This window comes from Mus musculus, chromosome 9, assembly GCF_000001635.26.
Source record: "Mus musculus strain C57BL/6J chromosome 9, GRCm38.p6 C57BL/6J".
NCBI classification, from domain to species: Eukaryota; Metazoa; Chordata; class Mammalia; order Rodentia; family Muridae; genus Mus; species Mus musculus.
The window spans coordinates 23,458,464-23,480,472 of record NC_000075.6 but is presented as its reverse complement, the minus strand read 5'-3'; the positions used below and the strand labels follow the sequence as shown (position 1 = coordinate 23,480,472).

Below are 22,009 nucleotides of genomic sequence, written 5' to 3'. Positions count from 1 at the left end.
CACAGAGAGATAAACACAGAGAGAGAAGCAAAGAAACAGAGACAGGGAGACAGAGAAAGTAAGTGTAGGTGTGAGTGTGTGAGAGTATATATATCTGTGTGCATGTGGTTATGTCTTGAGTATGTGAGTATAGGGTTGTGTGAGTATGTGTGAGGGTTTTGTGAGTGTGTGTATGTGTGTGAGTTGCTCCAGTATGTCTGTGGGTTTTTTTTTTTTTTTGTTTCTTTGTTTAAATGTGGATTCTGATGTAACTCCTGCCCTTGATAAGCCAAGTCAAGGACTTTATAGCTCGAGCTATGTCCCCAGCCCTGCAGCTGTGATTCTCAGAGGAACTCATAGGATTCCCTCATCATTCTTTGAAAATATATCAATTTCTAGTCACATATTTCAAAACTTTCTTCTGAGTTTACAGAAAAATCTATGTAGTGATAGATTCAAATGATTTTAAAACTCACTAGGAGAAGCTGAACTGAGACCTGGGAACCTGAGGGCAGAGCTCTCTCCCCCTAGAGCTCAGGGTTCGGACACAGAACTGAGCACAGATGACATGCCAGCATGTGCTTGTTAGATTATTTATATCTGCTTGTTTGTATATCCTTTCCCTAACGTTGGTGGCTTCATTCTAAGGACATCTAGCCCTTTCTTCTATCCCAACATGGATTCTCTTTGTGGCTTGTCAAGTTCATTTCTACATTCCAGTTTCTCACCTATCTTCAAGCTTTTGTCCACTCAGCTTTGTCCCCTTCAGCTCTTGCTGTTACAGGGACATTTCTCAGAAGCATGCCCTCTTTCACGTGGTCTCTTTTCCTTATAGACATGACTTATCCTGTGTCCTCTGTCCTAAAATCCCAGTTCTTTTATCTAGCTCCACCTCTAGCTTCTATCAAGGACCCCTTATCTTTTCCATATCAAGCACACACATCTTTTATGATTAGAAAGTGGGCTACAGAGGATGAAGAAGTACAAGGACCAAACAAGATCTATCATAGAATGTCATCTTAATTTCACTTCAATTTAAATCAATAACCTTCTATTGAGTATCAGATATTAACCTTGGGGGACAGATGTGATCTAGACCTCATCTCAGACATCAGATCCTGGGCTCAAAAGCAGACAGGGGACACTGATACATAGCCAGATCCATAATATGATATAAGATGTACAGTTCTAGAGAGAGAAAGCACAATGCAGAGGAAGAGAAGAGAGAAAATTTTGACTCAACACTGAGAGTTGGGTGAGATTAAGGAAGGCAGACGAGAAAAAAATTCTATTTAGGTAAAGTAAACAGGGAGCTGGTGACATAGTTCAGTATCCACTTAGCATGTGCAAGGCCCCAGGTTTAAATACTAGCACTGCAAGTCATCATCATGGTCATCATCATCATCACCATCACCATCACCATCACCAGCAGCAGCAGCATCACCATCGCCATCGCCATCAGCATCATCATCATCAGTAGAAACTTGTAAGACCAAAAACATTAGAAAGAGCTTCCCTGGTCGAAGGATCTATTACTCAAGAGATTAGTGTGGACATGACCAGGTAATACAGGTGTGATGGTTAAACCAGTATGCATGGGATAAGGGATGATCCTTGCCTTGGTAGTTGAATAGGTGTGGAGTATTGGGAGGGAGAATGATGGAAGAAAAAGGTAGAGCACCAGGCCGGAGCCAGAGAATGCAGAAGCCCTCTCAACACCCTGCGAAGAGAAAGCTTGGCCAGCTTCGGAGCTGAAGAATGAAACTGTCGGATTGATCTCCACTTTAGCACAATGTGTAGATGATCTTAGAAAGCAAGCACCGACTGGATCCCTTGGTTAACCACTAGGATTTCATTTGTTTTTCAAACTCATCAAAGAAAACTATAACTTTTAAACACACATATGCTTTGGTTTGCTCCCACGCCTTTGAAGGATTTCATTTGGTTAAATTGTTTTTCCTTTTCTCAAAGTCAGGAAACTGCCAGAGTAGCAGCAAGGTTTAGCACTCATGTAGCCTGCAGGGACACTCATCGGCTGTAGTGATGAATAAAGATGGTACTCAAAGGTTTATCAATCTGTTCCATAAGGCACGCTTTATGCCCTCTGGAACTAAACTGTTTCTAGGCTCCACTCTTAAGCCCAGAAACTGACTGATGGTCACAGTGCCCAGCTATACAACTCAGGAGTTCACAGAAGGCATCTAGATAGGCAAAGACAAGTTCCAGGTATAGAATCAGGCCAGAGTGGATGCAGAGGAGTAACGGGAAACAGCTGTGAGATGTGGAAGCAAGGAAAGAAGACAATTGCTCAAACAACACCCAACATCCACAGCAATGCAGAGGAATGCAGAAGCCAGCACCTCTTCCCCGTGTTAAACCTGCTGGTGAATGTGCAGTGACAGTCACTGGCAGCTGTTGGTAGTGGGTAGATAGTCTGCTAAGGATGTCAATGTAAAAGACAAGACACAACATCCTAAATTCTTTTTGGAATCAGATGGTCCTAAGAAACTCCTACCAGGAATCAAGTGACTGGAGTGAATGAATGAATAAAGACCTAGTTGTATTCATCCCTTCTGTTTAGTTTGCTCGCTTCTCTGCATTCTTACAATGAATCCCCCTACCTTAGTTTCTCACTTTCTAGCTCTTAAGGCATGAGTAAATTGTTTAACATCCCAAGTCTTAATATTTTTATCAACAAAACATGGCAGAGTTCATAAGTAGGTTCCCTGACTATACCTCGTGAATTCACAGGAGGCATCTAGGTTCTCAATACCTTTATAAATAAGACATGATGGAGTTCATAATATTACCATCTAGGCTTTCATGGGCATGAGATACAATAAGATATATCCTAAAACGCTAGTACACTCTTCAGCAAAGGAAATACTACTAGAAAAATAACAGACTCTAAAAATGGTTATTGAGCACATAAAGTTTCACTGTAGTTATTAGCATTATTGATTTTTTTATTTAGTAATTCTCAGGCTTAATTTAAATTGCACTAGGCCCTCTGGGCACAGACAGTGGCATGTCAACAGTGGCGATAGTGCTTAAATCTGGGAGAACCTTTAAAATATCATTTGTGCACTTGGAGTTTCCTTCCTCATTTGTTCAACTCCCAAGATTTTTTGCACTAGAAACCACTTTTCTGTCTCAGCAGCCTTAGGTGCTACCATGACTCAGAGCACCTAGAAGCTGAAACCAAATAAATTACATTTTTACAATATTCAATATCCTAGATGAATCTGAATACAACTCTAAGAGAGGCACCAAGCTCTGGAAGTCCAGTTTTCAATGTGCCAACTGACAATCTGGAAATCTACAGTGTGTGTGCATGTGTGTGTGCATGTATGCATGCAAGTATATGTGTGTATGCCTGTGTGTGACTGTGTGTGCATGCCATGTGTATGTATGTGTGGGTGGTGTGTGCATGTGTGTGTGCATGTGTGTGTGCATGTATGCATGCAAGTATATGTGTGTATGCCTGTGTGTGACTGTGTGTGCATGCCATGTGTATGTATGTGTATTTGTGGGTGGTGTGTGTGTGTGTGTGTGTGTGTGTGTGTGTGTGTGTGTGTGTGTTTGTATTGAAAGGTAATGGAACCTTTCAGGTGATAAACCAGCCTGCCTCAATCTTAGGCTTCAAAGCCATCTTACAGTAAAGACAAACTAGTTTCATTCCTGTTTATGATTAAGTTATATTTAATCCCCAATTTGGAAATACCCAACTCCTGAGCTATAAAAACCTTTATCTTCACATGTCCAAAGCTGATCTCTTAAGCCCTGCCTTAGGAAGAGACATCCCATGTACATGATTTAAAAAAAAAAAAAAAAAAAAAAAAAAAAAAGCTTGTTTTAGGGGGAAGAAAAAGAGGGGCAGGACCAGGTGTGGGAGGAGACAGGGGAGATGTACAGAGGGTCAGGAAATTGAACAGAGGTGTATGCAGTGGGGGTATGAGGAACTGGGGGTAGCCACTAGAAAGTCTCAGATGCCAGGAAAGCAAGAGACTCCCAGGACCCAGTGGGAATGAAATTAGTGGAAATACCCAACAAAGGGGAGAGAGAACCTGTAGAGACCGTATCCAGAGGTTAGGCACTGTCTCCAGTTGAGGGAGGGGGCCACCTACCCATCTCAAAAATATTAACCCAGAATTGCTCCTAACTAAAGGAAATACAGGGATGAAATTGGAATAGAGACTGAAGAAAGGCCATCCAGAGACTGTCCCACCTGAAGAACCATCCCACATGCAGACACCAAACTAAAACACTATTGCTGATGCCAAGAAGTGCTTGCTGACCGGAGGAGCCTGATATAGCTGTCTCCTGAGAGGCTCTGCCAGAGCCTGACCAATACAGATGCAGATGCTTGCAGCCAACAATAGGACTGAGCATGGGGATGCCAATGGAGGAGCTAGGGAAAGGACTGAAGGAGATGAAGGGGTTTGCAACCCCATAGGAAGAACAACAATATCAACCAACCAGACCTCCCTGAGCTCCCAGGGACTAAGCCACCAACCAAAGAGTACACATGAAGGGACCTTTGGCTTCAGCTGCATATGAAGCAGAGGATTGACTTATCTGGCATCAATGGGAGGGGAGGCCTTTGGTCCTGTGAAAGCTCAATGCCCCAGTGTATGGGAATGCTACTGCAGTGAGGCAGGAGTGGGTGGGTGGGTAAGCACCCTCACAGAAGCAGGGAGGAGGGGGATGAGATAGGGGGTTTGCAGAGGGGAAACCAGGAAGGGGGATAACATTGAAATATAAATAAATGCCAGGCAGTGGTGGTACATGCCTTTAATCCTAGCACTTGAGAAGCAGAGGCAGGCAGATTTCTGAGTTCAAGGCCAGTCTGGTCTACAGATGGAGTTTCAGGACAGCCAGGGCTATACAGTCTATCCTGTCTAATAAAAACAAAAACAAAAAACAAACAAACAAAAAAAGAAAAGAAAAGAAATTAAATAAATAAAATAACCAATAAAAATGTAAAAGAATAAAAATTATGAAATCTAGATAATAAAAAGCTTGTTTTAATTAGCTGTTTGCTAATTAATTGATTTGGACATGATTTGTCTTGGTGGTGTTTTTCCTTGCATCTGCAGAATTAATATTGGGAGTATATTTCTTTTCTATTACTAAAGGGATTCAGTCCCTGACGTGAATAAGTCAACATAAAATGTGACGTCCTCAGATGCATCATGTGTGTTGGAATGATGCCCAGTACAGCTCTGGGCCGGGAGGAGATCCTGCTAGAATCTGAACCAAAGCAGCACACCAGCTAATATAATGGACAGAAACCGTCTGAGCCTCTAATACAGCAGGACGGATGGGTGCTTGCCTCCATGTATTTCATTCATTTTTCTGGATGATTTAAGGGAAGGAGCACTCAAAGCAAGGGAGCAAAGATTAATGATGGCAAGAAAGACCCAATCCTAAACAAGCATCAGTCTCTTGTATTCAACCTAGCATACGAGCCGTAGGTCAGAGCTCAGCCACTTGCATCACTTCGCATCAGCCTTGGCTATAAGTCCCATAAACTGCCTTCTCATTTATGGTCAGAGCTAAAGCTGTTAGGACTCTTGCAGTTATTGTAATCCAAGGCTTGTTACTTCTTGGCAAATCTGCCCCTTGGTACTAAAAAGTTTCCCAGAATTGAGATTAGACAATTCTTTCTCAGTCTCGCTACCTTCAACTCTGTCATGGATTAAACTTCTATGAGCTGAACATTCTTTAAGATGTCTCATGCACACAGCACAATATTCACAGGTGAGTATGGTGAAATTCCATAATATTCCCTTATCTCCATGGTGAATGTGATATTAAGATATTTATGTTAATCCAAGACACCATCAGTTATAGACTATGATTCCTTCAATAGTCCTTTCTCGATCCTCTGTGTTCAATATGGGCTCTCTATTTCTATGTACCACACTGTAAAAATAAGTTTTCTTAAGTCCCCACTGGTTTCCACTTTTCTTAAAACAAAAGCTAGATTCCTTTCTATGGTCTGGAAAGATTGTACATGCCAGCTTCCTCTCCAACTGGTTTCCCCTTCCCCTTGATCATCAGAATCAAGACAGAACTGACCATTTTACAATGTGAAAAATGCTGGGGTTTTTGCTGCTCTGTGGCTGTCCACCCTGATTCTTGTGCACAGACTGTTTCCTTGCCTCCCCTCTGTCCTTTAGCCTCATGTTAAAGCACCATCTCTGTTAAAGAGCCTCACCTCTCTACGCTGTCCAAGTGGCTACCCATCCTCTTCCATTTGCCTTCTACAGCTCTGCACTGTTTGTTCTTTTTCCATGCTCAACTATTTTCAAGTGTTGTCAGTCTCTGTTTCTGTATTCTCTCACAAGACACTTTATAATATGTAGTTTTGGATGAAGAGGGACTTCTATTTTACATATATCAAATGAGCTAGTTCATGAGGACAGAGAGCTAATAAGCACTGGTGGAGGGATCTGCCTATACAAGGGAGAGAAACATTCTGCTGGGGTTTGTTCAACAACCTATTAGAACAGATCATGTTTATCCTGAAGACCTTAGATGACTGTAATGGTCCTGAATCTCTTTTGTTCCACACATGATCCAAACTAGTTGTGACTGTCCATGTTCTAAGCACATCCAGCTGTTAGCTTGAAGTTGGGAGGGTTTTGCAACAGTGGAAATCTTTAAATTGTTAAAATGTGCATGCCACAAAGCGTTTGTCCTAAATGCTCTGCCCCATGGGAAGCTCCTGGGTTTTGTCAAGTTGCAAGCCAGTTGAATCACCTCTGGGATTCCCTGTTGGTCAAGCGGGGGTGGGGGTGGGGGTGGGAGAATGGATTGTTCAAGCTAGCACCTGTGTGGCTTTCCTCTCCACTGTTTTCCTGACCATGACAATGGCCTACTGTGAGAAGGTCCCTCCGGGGCTTTCTTACCTGCACAGCTCTGCTGAGGTTCCCAGTGCACTTTGATTCCCTCTCTCTGACAGGCACGGGTATACGCCAGAAATGACTCACAGTAACAGTTTTTATGGACTGGACATTCACACATGTCTGTTACACAGGACCTAAGGGAAGCAACAGAGAGAAAATATTGTCTTAATATATCAAATTATCAAAAACTTGAAAAGATATCTGTAAGAAAAGGTTAGGTGGATATCTAAAAATAAGTATAAAAATTCTGTAGACAACTGTGTCCACACAGAGTCTAAACACTGTGATATCAGGTTTTTGTTCTTTGGGAGGACTATGCCAAAGAACTTGTTTCAATGTCAAAAATGTTCTAATATTTCCACTGCTCAAGGAAGTAACCACTCCCTGTATTTGTCTGCTAAGGATTTGGAATATAGCTGGAGCTACTGAGCAACAGAATGTCTGATTTGACTTAATTTTAACTACCATAGACTTAAATAGCCAATAATTAGAAGCTGCGTTTACAAGCTCTTGAAGCACAGACATGCTGCCATTTGTGACTATAATGATACACAAAATGGTTGGCTCTACTCTACCACAGCCAAGAACACCAAGCAACTTGATAAAAGCCCCAAAGGCCCATAGCTTTGGGATGTGCAATTAGCATTCACTCTCGCATCCCAGTCTCCTCTTCAGGATGCCAGTTAACACATTCCCAAGAAAGCAAACATTTCAGATCTTTAGTTAGGCTAAGAGTATTGAATCAGCAGCTCCAGCTTAAATTTTAATATGAAAATGAATGAGCAAGACATCAATTAAGCTGAAATGTGTTTAAAGGCAAACAAGTTCTCAAATTTCTCGACTAGACAGGCATCCTGATGAACTTCCATCATGATAGAATATTAGAGTTTACCAAATGCTTTGCCAGGCAGTCTGTCACAGAATTATAGACAAGGCCTACTAAGCAGAGCTCCTGTGTTATAAATGAAGGGATCATTTTACTCAAATAAATAAGTGTGCCCAAATTCATAGGAGCAGATCAAAATTGCTTCCAGACTTTGGCCATTCTACATGTATCATATGATGCTAAATTCCTCACCTCTGCAGGCAAATGTATCACTCAACAATTCTAAGTTGACTTTTATGTAAGAGAACTTCAAGGTTAATAAAATTAAGCTAATCTTACTTTTTTTCTAGTCTTTGTTCAGCAATTTCCTTCCTTGCTGAACCAATTTCAAGGCTGAATGCATAAAAATAATCAAGATTTTAAGTGGCACACATGATCCTGAAAAGTATTCAGGCCATGGCCATCCAGTGCCAACATACAGATGTCTCTCTCTGCATTGGACATGTAGTCTACTGGTTGAAGAGAGAGGTCAGTTAGCCCAAGGTGCTAGTTGGTAGCCCGCCTAGCTAGGAACAAGAGCTAAGCAGCAGAGGTTATATTCAGGAACTCATGGTAGTCCAGCCCACTTGTGCAGTCCAGTACTCAAGCATAGTCTTGAAAAACAGGGACTGACAGACAAAGGAGACCCAAAGCTGAGACAAAAAAAAAAAGAGCCTTTTGCATTTCACTGATTGCTGTTGCCCTAGACACAGATGCCAGCATTGGGAAGCTGATCTCTTTCCTTTCTACAGTGGTCAAAGATGAATTTCCTTACACTTTGATCCCCCTTCACTAAAGAAATCCTGAGAAATCATATTCCAGCAAATGTATCCAGGCACCAAATACACAGGGCTATCTTTGCCCTGGATGTTGCCTCTGGATTTCCAAGGCAAAGTCGGATTAGTCTTGTTCTGAAAGCAGCCACTCCATGGGGACTGTGCATCCTCATCGACCTCATCTCCTCTCATGCTTCAGCTTTCATTCCAGAAATGCTCACGTCTAGCATCATCGTCCTCAGACTCCATAGACAGCAGTATGGCTGTACCAGGCTATATCTTTATTGTTATTCCTACTTTGCATCTCCAATGGGCTTTTGTTTCCCCTTTTTGGGGCCTCTGTAGATGCCTTTCCCCTGTGTCCATAGCTCTCATTGGCCTGGTACAGCAGGTAGGATGCCATCAAATGGTCCTGGTCAATAATAAAGATATATGGAAAAGGGGTGACACAAATAAATGCTTTTATTTCTCAACTGAAAAGTTTTACACCTAAGCGAGTAGTAGTAGTGTGAACTGAGTCTTCAGACAGAAGAATTTGTCAGAACAATAAAGTTTAAGAAAAGAGGCAATAACCTACATTGCCCACAATAGGGATCCATTTAATAAAACTTTGGTGACTATCTAATAAATACTCTACAGCCTTTACAATGATGTTTTGGAAATAGTAAAATATCAAGCAGTATAAAAATTGATATTGTATAATCATAGAAACAAAATAAAACAAAACAGATATGCTTGAGTGTTCATAGTGGCCATCTTGGGGAGGTGAATTTAGAGCCCTCATTATTTTTTAACTGTCTCCAATTAATACATCCAGCACCTAAAATGCTAAGTGCCAAAAGAATTATTTAAAAACAAAGATGAATACTAGTATTTAAGTCATAATTTAGGAACCTGAGTTGTAAGATAAAGTGAAACAATCAGAGAAATTCACAGTATCCAGTAATTCATCTTTGTTTTTAAATAATTCTGCTAAAATATCTCCAGGCTCTCGTGAGACCTGCTGATGCAAATTTTGATTCTATTCACTTTGAGTTTCCTCACACTGTCCTCCTGATCCTGTGAACTTGACATCCAGACAGATGGAACATATTCTAGAATAATTATACATACTTTTGCTGGTTGCAAAGGAATCTATTACCAGAAAACTAAAAGCATCTTGAAATGGACTTCAAATCAACTTCAGGAGGGGGAATGGGCAGTTATTCAACTGTTCTGTTCATGTTTATCACACTTAATAATTCAGTATAGGGAAAATGTAGTTTATGACATGTGGCACTGAACTAACATGCGTTTCTGGGAGATTACTGTCCTTCCTTTAACTGATATGCATCAGTATTATATAGTATAATATAAATCTAGGCTATATCTTACGTAGAAGACTTTCATGGATTTTATTGTTGCTGAGATTTGTCTTTTAGATTTCTGCTTTTACAAAATTCCCATGTCATGATTATGTTCTAATAAATAAGGAGTTTGTCAGGAGGCTCACCTGTCATCGTGCCAGAGGGGAGGCACAGCTTCTACACTGAGCTTTGCAGAGAGGTTCTGAGGGTAGATCTACCTGCCTACTCTTTGAGTTTTCTCTGTAAAGCATGTAACAATGGAGGTGTAGAGAAGGATAGAAAGTGGGGGAAAGATGCCAAAGCTATTAGAAAAAGAGAAAATAAATTCATGTAGAAATTCTAAATTATTAGAGGGAGATTCAAGATCTCCTGCTGGCTTCTCTCCCAGAGGAAACAGACTTAAAAATAAATGCTGTGTCTGTCACTAAATAAGTCAGTGGAGAAGAAACTGGCCAATGGTCAGGCGTCCTCATAAGGCCCCTTGCCCTTGGTGTGACAAGACAGGGTCCTGGAGGGTCAATGCCCTGAGACTGAAAGCACTCCAGACCAGAATCCCAGATGTTATTCCTGGAATGAGGAAGCCTCCAGTGCCAGCTGGCTTCCAACTCAAACATCAACATCAATGGGAAGGATCTTTGTGTAAATCTTAAAGATACAGTCACCAAGGTGCCAGCAACTGCCAGCTGGAGTCCTCAGTCTTGAGTGAGGAGAAGTCTCCCTGATGAAGTATCTCCCAGAGTCCCCTGGGAAATTTAATAACTAAGTAACCTTAGACTTGCTCAAATAAGCAGTTGAATTTGGTTTGCTATCTATTTCTCTTTTACTAAAAGCCATGACTTGCTCTCTGACTCTTTTGCTCGGAGACATTTGTATGGCTATTTGTTTCTGGCCTCCTATAATGCAAATAAAAACTAATTCCTTGTCTGAGCCCAAGACAGGGCTCGAAAAAAAAAATCTGTTGGTCAGTGGACTCTCTACTTCCAGAACTTCCTGATTTTCATGATGACCAGCTCTTTTTAAAGGAGATGCTAGGAATTGATTACAATCTGACCAAAGCTGCTTTCTTCAATTTTTTCCTAGGTTGCTAGATGGGTACCATTTTATTTTATTGAGACAGGGTTTCTCTCTGTAGCCCTCTGGCTCTCCTGGAACTCACTCTGTAGATCAGGCTGGTCTTGGACTCAAAAAGATCTACCCAGCCAAAATGGGTACTTTTAAATGGTCTGGCTATATAAAAATAAATAAATAAAATAAAATAAATAAATTCAAACCATGTCAGACACCACCATAAAAATCTGACAGCTTTTCATGATGAAGAAGTTACACCCATCACAATCTCAGAAGTAGTTGCTGCAGTTTTGGGACCTTGTGTTCCTAATTGATGTCTTATTTTATCTTTTTCAAAGTACAACCTGTTCACTTTCAAAAGACCCTTCAGTAGCCCAATTGCATGGGTTAGTGTCTTTGATTGTTCGCAAAAGCCTGCAAACGGATAGGAGTGGGAAGTGGAGACCCTAAATCTTTCTATGCCCATTTTATCCAGAAGTAGTCAGATTAACTTGATGTCCAACTCCTAAATGATTCTCAGCTCCAATTCTTGATGGGATTTGCTAGATACTGAGTTTTATATTAGCAGGATTGAAAGCCATTAGGATAGGGCCCTCTTTCATAGTTAACAACTTGTAAAAAAAAAAAAAACCACACACACACACAAAAAAAAACACACACACACACAAAACAAAGACTATAAGCATAGGACTTGAAGTACTGGTCAAAATAATGGGATCCTAGTCATAAACCTGGCCCAGAGGTTCAATAATAGATAAGCATTTAAATCTTAAGAGATTATTATCTATCTGGAACAAAGACTCCCCTGTAAGACTTGATTCAAGTGGGCCTATCAATAAGCTTCACAAGAAAACCGCTCAGGAAAGTTATCTATTTCAATGTGGACCTTAAAATAGATAACTAAAGCATGATAGTCATTTTGGACATTGTCTACCCTCATCCCTTGAGAGTGCTCCTCTTTACTCTCCAATGAACTATTTTCTACACTACTATATACATATATGCATATTTACATACAAATTACATGCATGACATAAATAAAAGTAAGAACAAAAGAACTAGTTCTCAAGCATTCTCTTTTTGATGTACTTTTCATCTATTACATTCTCTCTCTCTCTCTCTCTCTCTCTCTCTGTGTGTGTGTGTGTGTGTGTGTGTGTGTGTGTGTGTGTGTGTGTGTTGGTAGTTCGACATCTCCTTGAGAACATATCCATTTCCTCTCACAGTAACCAATGCATTATCAACACCAGGGTGAATGCCTATGGTCGGATCAATTCATCCCAGTTTCTTAGCAATGAAGCCAATAACATCACTACTCCCTTCAGCAATGCTCTAAAGTAGCAACTGCAGCCCATAAGTGGCTGTCTAAATAGCATAAGTAAATCATAGCAAAATCAAGTTGTGTCCATTTGTATACTCTTACTAGACACACTTTGCTGGTAACCAATACATTGGACAATTCAGAAGCTTTCCTAACCGTAGAAGGTTCTCTTAGGCGATGCTAGCTAATGGAAGCCAGCTCCATCAGAACATGGAGACACCCTTGCATTCACAGAGAGATTCCTAATTGTAGTCAGATTAGGATCAAGGTTACTCCTGCCTTCTGACTGGTACAACAAAAGAAAGCTCATCCTAAGAGAGCAGACCAGAAGCAGAAGGAACAGGAAGAAGTTCAAGACCAGTCTGGGCTACATAATGTGATCAACTCTTAAAAACAAGAAAAAGGAAGGTCACGTTTCTTGGCATCCAATCAAGATTCTTAAAAATCTAGAGCTCAACCTACTCTCTTACTCATTCACATTTACCAGATCATAAAGGATGTCTCATCAACCCTGGACTTTCTTCCCATCTTGCTAATCTTGCTCTAAGTGTGCTTTGTTTTGTGTGTTTGTTTTATGATGTCTCTCCTTTCAAGCTCAGTTGAAATTCTTCACATGTCCTCCTTGACTAGCCCAGGAAAGAAGAGCCACATCCCCCAAGTCCCATGCTCAGGGCACCTGCATGCAGTCTTTGAACTTTCATAACTTCTTTCTCTCTTCAGAATGAGGAATGGGTCCAGTTCTTTTATATCCAGAATGTGTTATATTTGGGGGAAGTATCCAGAAAAGCATAAATCAACGAAGAGGACGACATGACCACCTTGCACAACAAAGGGTTGAGCACCAGCCTCACAGGCCATAACTATACGGGGTGTGGGAGGGGCTCACAAGATTGAGCCTTTACTTCACAGGCCATGGCTACAAATGGTCAGAGGGGACTCACAGGGTTGAGCATTTGCCAAAGGCCATGACTATACCTAGTGGCCAGGGGCTAAAAGGGTTGAGGACTTTTCTCGTAGTTCTTGGCTACACAGGACCTCAAAATAAGCTCTTTCTGTAGAAATCCTTTCTGTTCTTGTTTTCATGTGGAGCTTCTTATATTCCTATCCTGTCTTCTAGATGATTTTTTTTTCTTAATTTAGTGATTGTGGGAAAATAAGACTTGATGAGATAATTCTGATTTAATAAGATATTTTCAGAAAAGCACATATTCATTATTGTAAGAATAATATAACATATAGCTTTTTGTGTTATTAAAAATCTTCCAGTAGTGCTAAAATAAACATGGCTGTGCTTCCTAGCAACAGCAAAGCCAAGTAGATCTCCTGTGGCTTTCTCTGGGTCTAAGGGCCATTTTTGATGAACAGAGGTGAGGGCTTCTGCTTCCAGACAAAGTGCTGAAAGGGCACAAGGATTAAACTTGGGAATCTCTGCTCTGTTTCCAGGAGAACAGGAATCAAGCCATCAGAGACAGCAGCCAGACATGGAAGAGTGCTTTCTCCTCTGCCATCAAAGAGGAACTTTGCCTGGACTGTAGCTTTCAACCTGTAGGTCAATTTTTCTGAGACTAAGGACCAATGGGGCAAAACTTAGCAGCAGCAGAAAAGACAAAAGAAAAAAAAAAAAAAGAAACCTAGAAAACCACATTGTGGTCATGGCTGTCCTTGTTTGTATCTGTTCTTAGAAGCTGGTGAAACTATCTTAGGCTGGTTGATGTTTGGGAAACTCAGAGAAGAGGTCAAGAGAAGTGAGAGGCAGCCATGGTCAAGTGGGTCAGCTACCATGAGACTACTAAATGATTCATCTACACTTTAACCCTTAAAATTCTGCCCTCATTGTTGAATCTGAGTTTCAAAGAAGCATCCAGGCTTGGTAACAATGGAGAGGTGGCCTATCTATATCACATTATGCATCAAAAAAATCTGATCCAGGTAACAGAGGTCCACATTCTCCTGAAGGCTATATGGACACTTAAACACACTTGGGCTTACCTGTCCACAAGAGGGAAATGGCACTGTAATATGTAAAGAGAGGCTACTGGATCCAATGACTTGGACCAAGGTGTGAGTTGTTTTATTGGGTTAAAGAAAGAATAGAAAAGCTTGCAGAGCCAACACAGGAAGAAATTTCTATTTCTATTTCTATTTCCAGATCATTCCTGTGTGGGCCAGCTACAGTTTGGCACCACTGTCGCATTTGTCCACTGTGACACAAATTCTGACCAGAATATTATGACTGCTGGGGTTGGCAGGACAGCACTCCAAGTCTGAGCTGCTCTGTAGTGTGTGAACAAAGCCATAGAGCACTGAGGATGGGAGTCTAGCTGGCTTTTCTTGTTACCGATACAAAAGAGATCTGGGGCCCAGCCTCATCCCTCCCCTCCTCCACTTTACCCCAGGTTAGACCTTTGGCTGACTCCTAAGTGAAAGACTCCTAGTGAAGTCTATGCTTATCGAAGGAAGAAAGCAAGACACATAGACTAAAGCAGACAGTCTTCACTGAAAAGGAGAGGGGGAGGAGAGGGGGGGAGGGGAGGGAGAGAGAGAGAGAGAGAGAGAGAGAGAGAGAGAGAGAGAGAGAGAGAGAGAGAACACGAAGACTAAATATCAAACTCTAAACAATCTGTTGTGGCAGAAAGCCAGTGCAATTGAGAAGTTGTGGACAGATTCCATTGGGTGTGTCAAGGGCAGCCAGAAGGCCTTCCTGTTGCAAGATACATGAGATGGACCTTGAGCATCTGTGGAATTTTCTTGGTTACAGAACCAAGCAAATTGGGAAATTACAGAAAAGGGAGGGGCTGTGGGGTAGGGTTTCCAGATCTTCATATCCTAGACTGGACAGTCAGTCACATGGTCAACTTCTCAACACACACGGATAGACATACAAAAAAGAAGTCTCACTGGACAATTGTGTGGCCTAGAAGAACAGTCTGCACACCATCTGACTCTGACACTTCTTTCTTCTTGGCATCCAGTCCTCTAGAGATCACGTCTGTCTACTGAAATGACACAGAATGAACCCTGGTGTGCCAGGCTACAATGACCCTTCCGTTCCTTCCAAGGTAACCACAAGTTTACAAGGTTACATTCCTGCCTTCGGAGTCCTTCCTTCCTTGAAGTCTGCCCCCACTCCGGCCTTGGGAACAGTGAATGTGCAACAACTAAGTTAACAAAAGCCTTACCAAGCCATCTCGATAGAGAGGTATTTACAGTGAATGCCTGCTGTAATTGCCGGACTTTTATACACGATATACTATACTGCTCATCAGGACCTTTTAAAAAAGAAAACTACTTAAGACTACAGATACTGGGAAATTCTCATCTATTTACTACCTAGCCCACATTGTGGCAGAACTCTCAATCCTCCTGCCTCAGTCTATTTTGTGCTGGGAATACAGGACATGCACGACTGCACTTCACACAAATTGATTTTTTAATCATTATAACATTGCCTGAGAGATAAATGGCATTGCCTGAATAGCAGAAGCAGGAAAAGCACAAGAAACCCAGCACAGGCCATTATCCTCTGAGCTTCTTTGGAAGCTGATATTTTTGTGGACTAACATAGGTCTCTGTGATTACAGAGATTTATTTTAAAGGTAACAGTGCTTACTGTGGTTTTAACTTCTATAATTAATTGAAGTGGTCATATGAAATAATGGGTTTCTTTATTAAGCTTTCATATATGTATATCATTGCACTCTGATCCTCTGCATACACATCCACGACCTGGCCTCATTCTCCATCCCCATTCTGCACATGGGAACACATGGCATGTGTCTGTTTGCCCTTCTGTTACCTTCTCTTGTCCCTTCTTCCTTTTGATAGCTTCCTTGTTCTATATAGCACCTTCTACTTTTATACAAGGATATGAATATTAAAAGAAGTCCTACATGTGTCTATCCAGCAGAGTTGTGATTTTTAACAGCTATCATGCTTATTCTGGTACCTAAAAGGCATCCCTTCTTCATAACGTCATATATCAGACCACATGTGCCTATTAAGACACTGGTCCCCAGAGTTAATGCTGGCACAAGTTTCATTTTTATGGCAATCTTAGGCTATGATGTCAAAGATGCTCTGACTAAAATTTTTGAGACAAGGGGTGCTTGAGATTTCAAATCTTTCCAAAATATATACATATACAGACACAACCACATACATACATTATTCTTGGACACAAAAGGCACGTCTAAAACCCAAATTAATTCTATTTTACATATACCTTGCATACACAGCTACAGTTGCATCCCCTTAGTGTACTTGTAGTTTAATTGAAACCCATCCCATTGCAGTGAGGTGCAGAGTTTGTGGAACTTTCTACTTGAGGCATCACATTGATGCTCAGAAGGTTCCGAGTTGGACACATGCTCTTCCTGTAAAAACTGTCATGCTGTCAGGCATACCCCCTTAGCTATGGAGAGCAAACGGCTGTTGCAGGTGGGGACATCATCTTCTTGAATGGTATAGCCACTGAGGACCAGTTGGGAAGAATAAAGGGTTCAAAAGGAAAGGGTGGGATTGCCAGTGAATAAAAGGGGTTGAATGCAATTATAATGGTGTGTATATATGTGCAGCTGCCAAACAAATATTTAAAAAGAAAGAAATACCCCTGGGGAAATGAGTTGTCCTTCCTCAACTCTGAGGTATGGCTGGACCAGGAAGAGCTGACAGTGATTGCAGGCATTTGCTGGGCTCTTTCTCCTTAAGAGTTAATCCACCATGTCTCTTTGAGCTGCTCTTGGCAGAGCCTGGCATATCTTGCTAAAGGAGGGTCTCCCTCACCAGCCAAGGACAAGGAAACCTAGTCACTACCCCCCTCTAGTGGCTACAAATTAAGAGTGCCTGCTAGCAGTAAATTTTTATTCCAACATTTGCTTCTAAATCAGAAGTCTCACTCTTTTTGGAGGGTATATGATAAAGGACCACATAAAAATGGCTGTCTGGCAGAAAAATCAATCACTTTTCTCTAAAATTCGTGGTCTATCCATCACTGTCACACTCACTGTAGAACAATTGGAGGGCCAGTCAACTAAAGCCCTGTAATCTAAGGTTCTGCCCCGGGTACCTGCCAAGAAGGCTGGGAGCCTGGAATCTCACAGGCTCACTCCTCCAGAGGACAGAGCAAGGGCTGTATGTGTGGGAGAAGCCTAGACTCTATCTTTTAAACAAATTTCCTTTTGCCAAGGCATTGAGCTTTATGTGTTTTGGCTTGAAAACCAAACAACAAAAATCCTTAACTCCAACCTGCCTAACGTGAGAGAAACTTCCTCCATCACAGAGGGAATGAAAGCCAGAGCAGGGACACTACTCCCGTATACATAGCACAACACTCTGGCCACTGTGTGGAAATGGTTCTCTACCTAGGTCTCTTAGCTCTGCCCACTAAAGTAACTCACTTCTGACCCTACATATCATCATGGCTATTAGGATGTATCAAGATGGACAGCAAAAGGGAAGTGCTCCACAGCCCCAAATATGTGGGGGGAGGTGGGGAAGGAGCAGAAACCTGTCCAGCAGAACCCCCTTCCTGGGAGGGTTGCACAGCTTTCCTGCTCTCCCACTGGGCCACCTTCTTATACCCAGCAATTTGGAAGCATTCACGTCCTGACTGCTTGAGATTTTACAGAGACTTCATTGCATAGGTGTGAATCTTTGCATGCTTGCCACCGATGCTCAACTCACAGTCTCTCTCATCTCCCTGGGGACCTTCTGACATAGCAAGGAGAGAGACAGGCCAGGAGACAGGTAAGAGTTCTTGGCTCAAAATGTAAGAGAATACTTGGTCTTAGATTCCAGAAGGTGGTAGGCAAGTATTTGAGAGCAAGTGCCTTCTTGTTCTTGGGGATGAGGAGAGACCAGCAGCACCTGTAGTTCTTCCTATAGAGCTGTCTCTTGGAAGAGCAGCACGTGTGGATACAAGTTTCTCAATTGTACGTATGTGTATTTGTGGGAGTGGAGTCTGATAAGCATGGATCAAGAGGATCATAAGAAAGGAACAAGAGGCTTGGATGATTTGAAAAGGAAATACTGAAGATGGAGGAATACAGGCAGGGAGATGGGAGTGGGGACACAGTCAAGTATGTATGGAGATTCCATCAGGAGCTCAGTCAGTAAAGGTTTGGCCTTACAAGCATAGGCCTGTGCTCATCCCTGAATTCATTCCCCAGGACTCATAAAACTCTCAGCATGGTCGATATTTCTTATGCTCTCAGTGTGCGAGCACACACACACACATACACACACACACACACACACACACACACACACGCACATAAAATTTTAATGTCATGGGCAAATCTGTTATTTTATATGCTAATTAAAAATAAAATAAATAAATATTAAAAAACAAAGATGCTTTTTTTGTGAAAAGTTGGGTAAAAGACACACTGGTTTCTCTCTACTTTTTCATACAACTAAATATGGGTCTACAGTTGTCTCAAATAAAACAGAAGAAGAAAGAAAGAAAACTTGAGTGTGACCCAAAGAAACAAAGAGAAAATAAATATCTATTGTTGTACATTATATACTTAGAAGCACAATTTGTTACCATAGTAAAGAAGGAAGTAAAGACATCTATGTGCCTAATGCTTGACAAACTCCATTTTGGGTTTGTAGCTGACATAAATAGCCAGGAAGTGTGGTAGGACGCAAGTTTCCTTGCTGAAACTGTAAGTCAGAATGGTGACCACCTTTGGAGTAAGGAATAGGCAGGTAGATAGATAGGTAGACAGATAGATGGATAGATGCATAGATAGATAGATAGATAGATAGATAGATAGATAGATAGATAGATAGATAGACCAACTAAACCAGTTGTGTGCTCTTGGGCACAATATCTTCCCTCCCAGGAAATCATTTACTCTGAGTTCCATAGACAAGTAAGTATATAACAAGATATATTGTCTATGCTGCTAATCTCTAATGAAAAGAAACAAAAAGAGCCATAGCTATTATTAGAAAGGTGTAGGTGAGAGACAAGACAAGGCAGAAACCACTTGCCATTGCCCCAGCTGAATCTGCATCATGGGCAGACGAGATGGAACATGGTCGTGTCTTTTTTGTGGTTCCAGAGTGCTGCTCCTCTGCCCCACTCTCTGGGGAGTCCCGAGGTTGGCTTCTTGTATCACAGCAGAACTCTCACCGTCCAAAAGCAGTGGGGTGTTCCCAAGGGCCAAGGGAGTGAGGGAGAGGAAAGATACAGAAGGCATGCAGTATCCCAGACCACACCCCAGCCACATGCAGTAGCTGCCACCCACTTCTGCTTCAAAGGGCTGGTCCTCCCATAGGCCTTTCTCACATTAAGCAGTGGCTGGCTGCCAAGCCCCACAACCCGCAGAAGCACAAATCCTCCACCATGTGCCTTAATAATAGGGCAGCAGCAGCGGTGGCTGTTCCCAGAGGATGTGGTGCTGGGATGAGCTTTTTCAGATGCTGGGAGACTTTCATCAAGACTTCAGTGTCTTTTGGCTCAAAAATAAAACATCATTCATATCCATTCACTGCACAAGGAAGGGCCTTTCACACCCTTGCTTTGGACAGCCATGGATGCTCCAGGGTAACCAGTCAGCTGGACCAAAAGGAGCTGCTCATCCCAGGACCTGTCCCCACCCAACCCACGGTGCTGAAGCAGTCATTCTCAACTCAAAGTAAAGGAGTTCATCCACTACAGGCTCAAAAGGCAAACCAGACATTACAACCCACTGTCCCCAGGCCAGCCTCTTAGATAGGTCCCAAAAGGGTAGAAAGAAAATCCTGTTTTCAGAAGCAACTAGGAGAGGTCTGAAAGTCTTCACAACTCTTGCCTAAAACTGCATCGATGTTGTCTACATTCCACTGCTAATAAGTGGCAAAATGAGCATTCAAAATCTAGTTCAAAACTCCCTTCTCTGCATTATTATATTATTCTTTTAGTGCCTCTGGTTAAAACCTGTCCTCTCTTCAACAACAGCCCAATAGAGTCCTCAAAGAAGGCTTCTGGAATAACCTTACCAGATGAGGTGACCCCAAGGCTGCCTCTGACAACCCTGCATGCCTCTTATCATACTTGCAACTGTGTCCTCATGTGATTGGTCTCACTTGAGCCCCAGGTCAGACAAGCCTTGCTCACCAAGTTCCCTAGCCCTGTGCAGTCCCTGGTTTAGAGTGGATACTCACAACCTATCCCCTGAATGCATTATTCACACCCACTGTTAATAAGTGGTAAAGTAAGGATTGAGGAGAAGTACAGGAAGAGATGCTGATGCTAAAGAGGTGAGGAAATAGGATGGCTGGCTAAGTAGTGGTCATGGGGACTGAAGAAGAAGAGGGGAAAGGCCATAATAGGAGAAAAATCACCATTCTGCTAGTGGCTAGGGTCAAACTCAAAAGAAAGTAAAAGAAGAGAAAGAGAAGCATAAAAAATTCCTGTGCAATGGATATGAGAATTTGCTTCTGCAGAGGAGAGTGTGACAGTCAAGACCAACATCTCCATCAGTAGTTCAAGAAGGAATAAAAAAGCCCCGTGTAAATTTCCATCAATTGAGCAAAAGTGAATGAGATTTGCAGATGTCTACAGCTGAGGAAAGCCTGAAGATGTGATGGCTCTAGAGAATGAGAATGCAACTCCTCCCCAGCAACCCTCTCTCCTTCCTAGGAACCCAAAGGAAACAAACTAAAATGATAGAATAAAGTTTCCCTAACTCATATGAGACAATAATAACACGGCTACTCTTCTGGTCTTCAGTTTTAAGCTCTAACACTCACAAAGGTTACATTTTTCCGACAAGCAAAAAATGTAAAATTTAGAGAGGCTTTTCCAACGAGATTGAGGTTGATCTTTTTTTTTTTTTTTAGGTATTTTCCTCATTTACATTTCCAATGCTATCCCAAAAGTCCCCCATACCCTCCCCCCTACTCCCCTACCCACTCACTCCCACTTTTTGGCCCTAGCGTTCCCCTGTACTGGGGCATATAAAGTTTGCAAGTCCAATGGGCCTCTCTTTCCAGTGATGGCCGACTAGGCCATCTTTTGATACATATGCAGCTAGAGTCAAGAGCTCGGGGGTACTGGTTAGTTCATAATGTTGTTCCACCTATAGGGTTGCAGATCCCTTTAGCTCCTTGGGTACTTTCTCTAGCTCCTCCATTGGGAGCCCTGTGATCCATCCAATAGCTGACTGTGAGCATCCACTTCTGTGTTTGCTAGGCCCCGGCATAGTTTTATTTTTCTTCCTCAGTGTCCTTAATAATTCTTCTAAAGTGAAGGTCTCAACAACAATGAGCATGGAAACACATCTTTGTTCAGGGTGCTTGGGATTCATCAGAGGCTGGTGACAGGTATAGAATCGCAGTCTCAGCAGACCTTAAGGAAGGAACACTGACTCTCTGCAGCAGTCCTGCCGCTAACACTCCTGACAGATGGTCACCTGTCATCTGTGTCACCTGTCACCTGTGTCATCTGTCTGAGATGGGAGCTCGGTGTCTTTTTAGGAATCTCATTCCCGTGATCGACAATTACCACATCCAGCTCTCAGGAAGACTCCTCATATTTCCATATTTTAAATAAAAGTGTTCTGCAGCTCCCACCCATTTGTTCCGATTCTACCTTATGTTGCATTATAGAATTCTATTCCCGTTCACATTCCATATGACATCTTCCTCAAATACATGACATAAAATAAAAATGTCCCATTTAGAAGTGAAACTTTCGGGATAACTTCCAGAAATATCCCATCTTGTTTTAAATTCCTATACTTTGATTT

The 22,009-nt window shown here is 41.9% G+C and overlaps 1 protein-coding gene across 1 annotated transcript in view; it reads right to left on the bottom strand.

The window, feature by feature from the left end:
• The window catches only part of Bmper (BMP-binding endothelial regulator), a 262,140-nt gene that overhangs the window by 4,743 nt on the left and 235,388 nt on the right, over positions 1-22,009 (bottom strand). Inside the window, exon 14 of the mRNA NM_028472.2 lies at positions 6,897-7,027. Within this exon, the coding sequence (NP_082748.1) occupies positions 6,897-7,027 (131 nt within the window). The remainder of the gene's footprint in view (positions 1-6,896; positions 7,028-22,009) is intronic.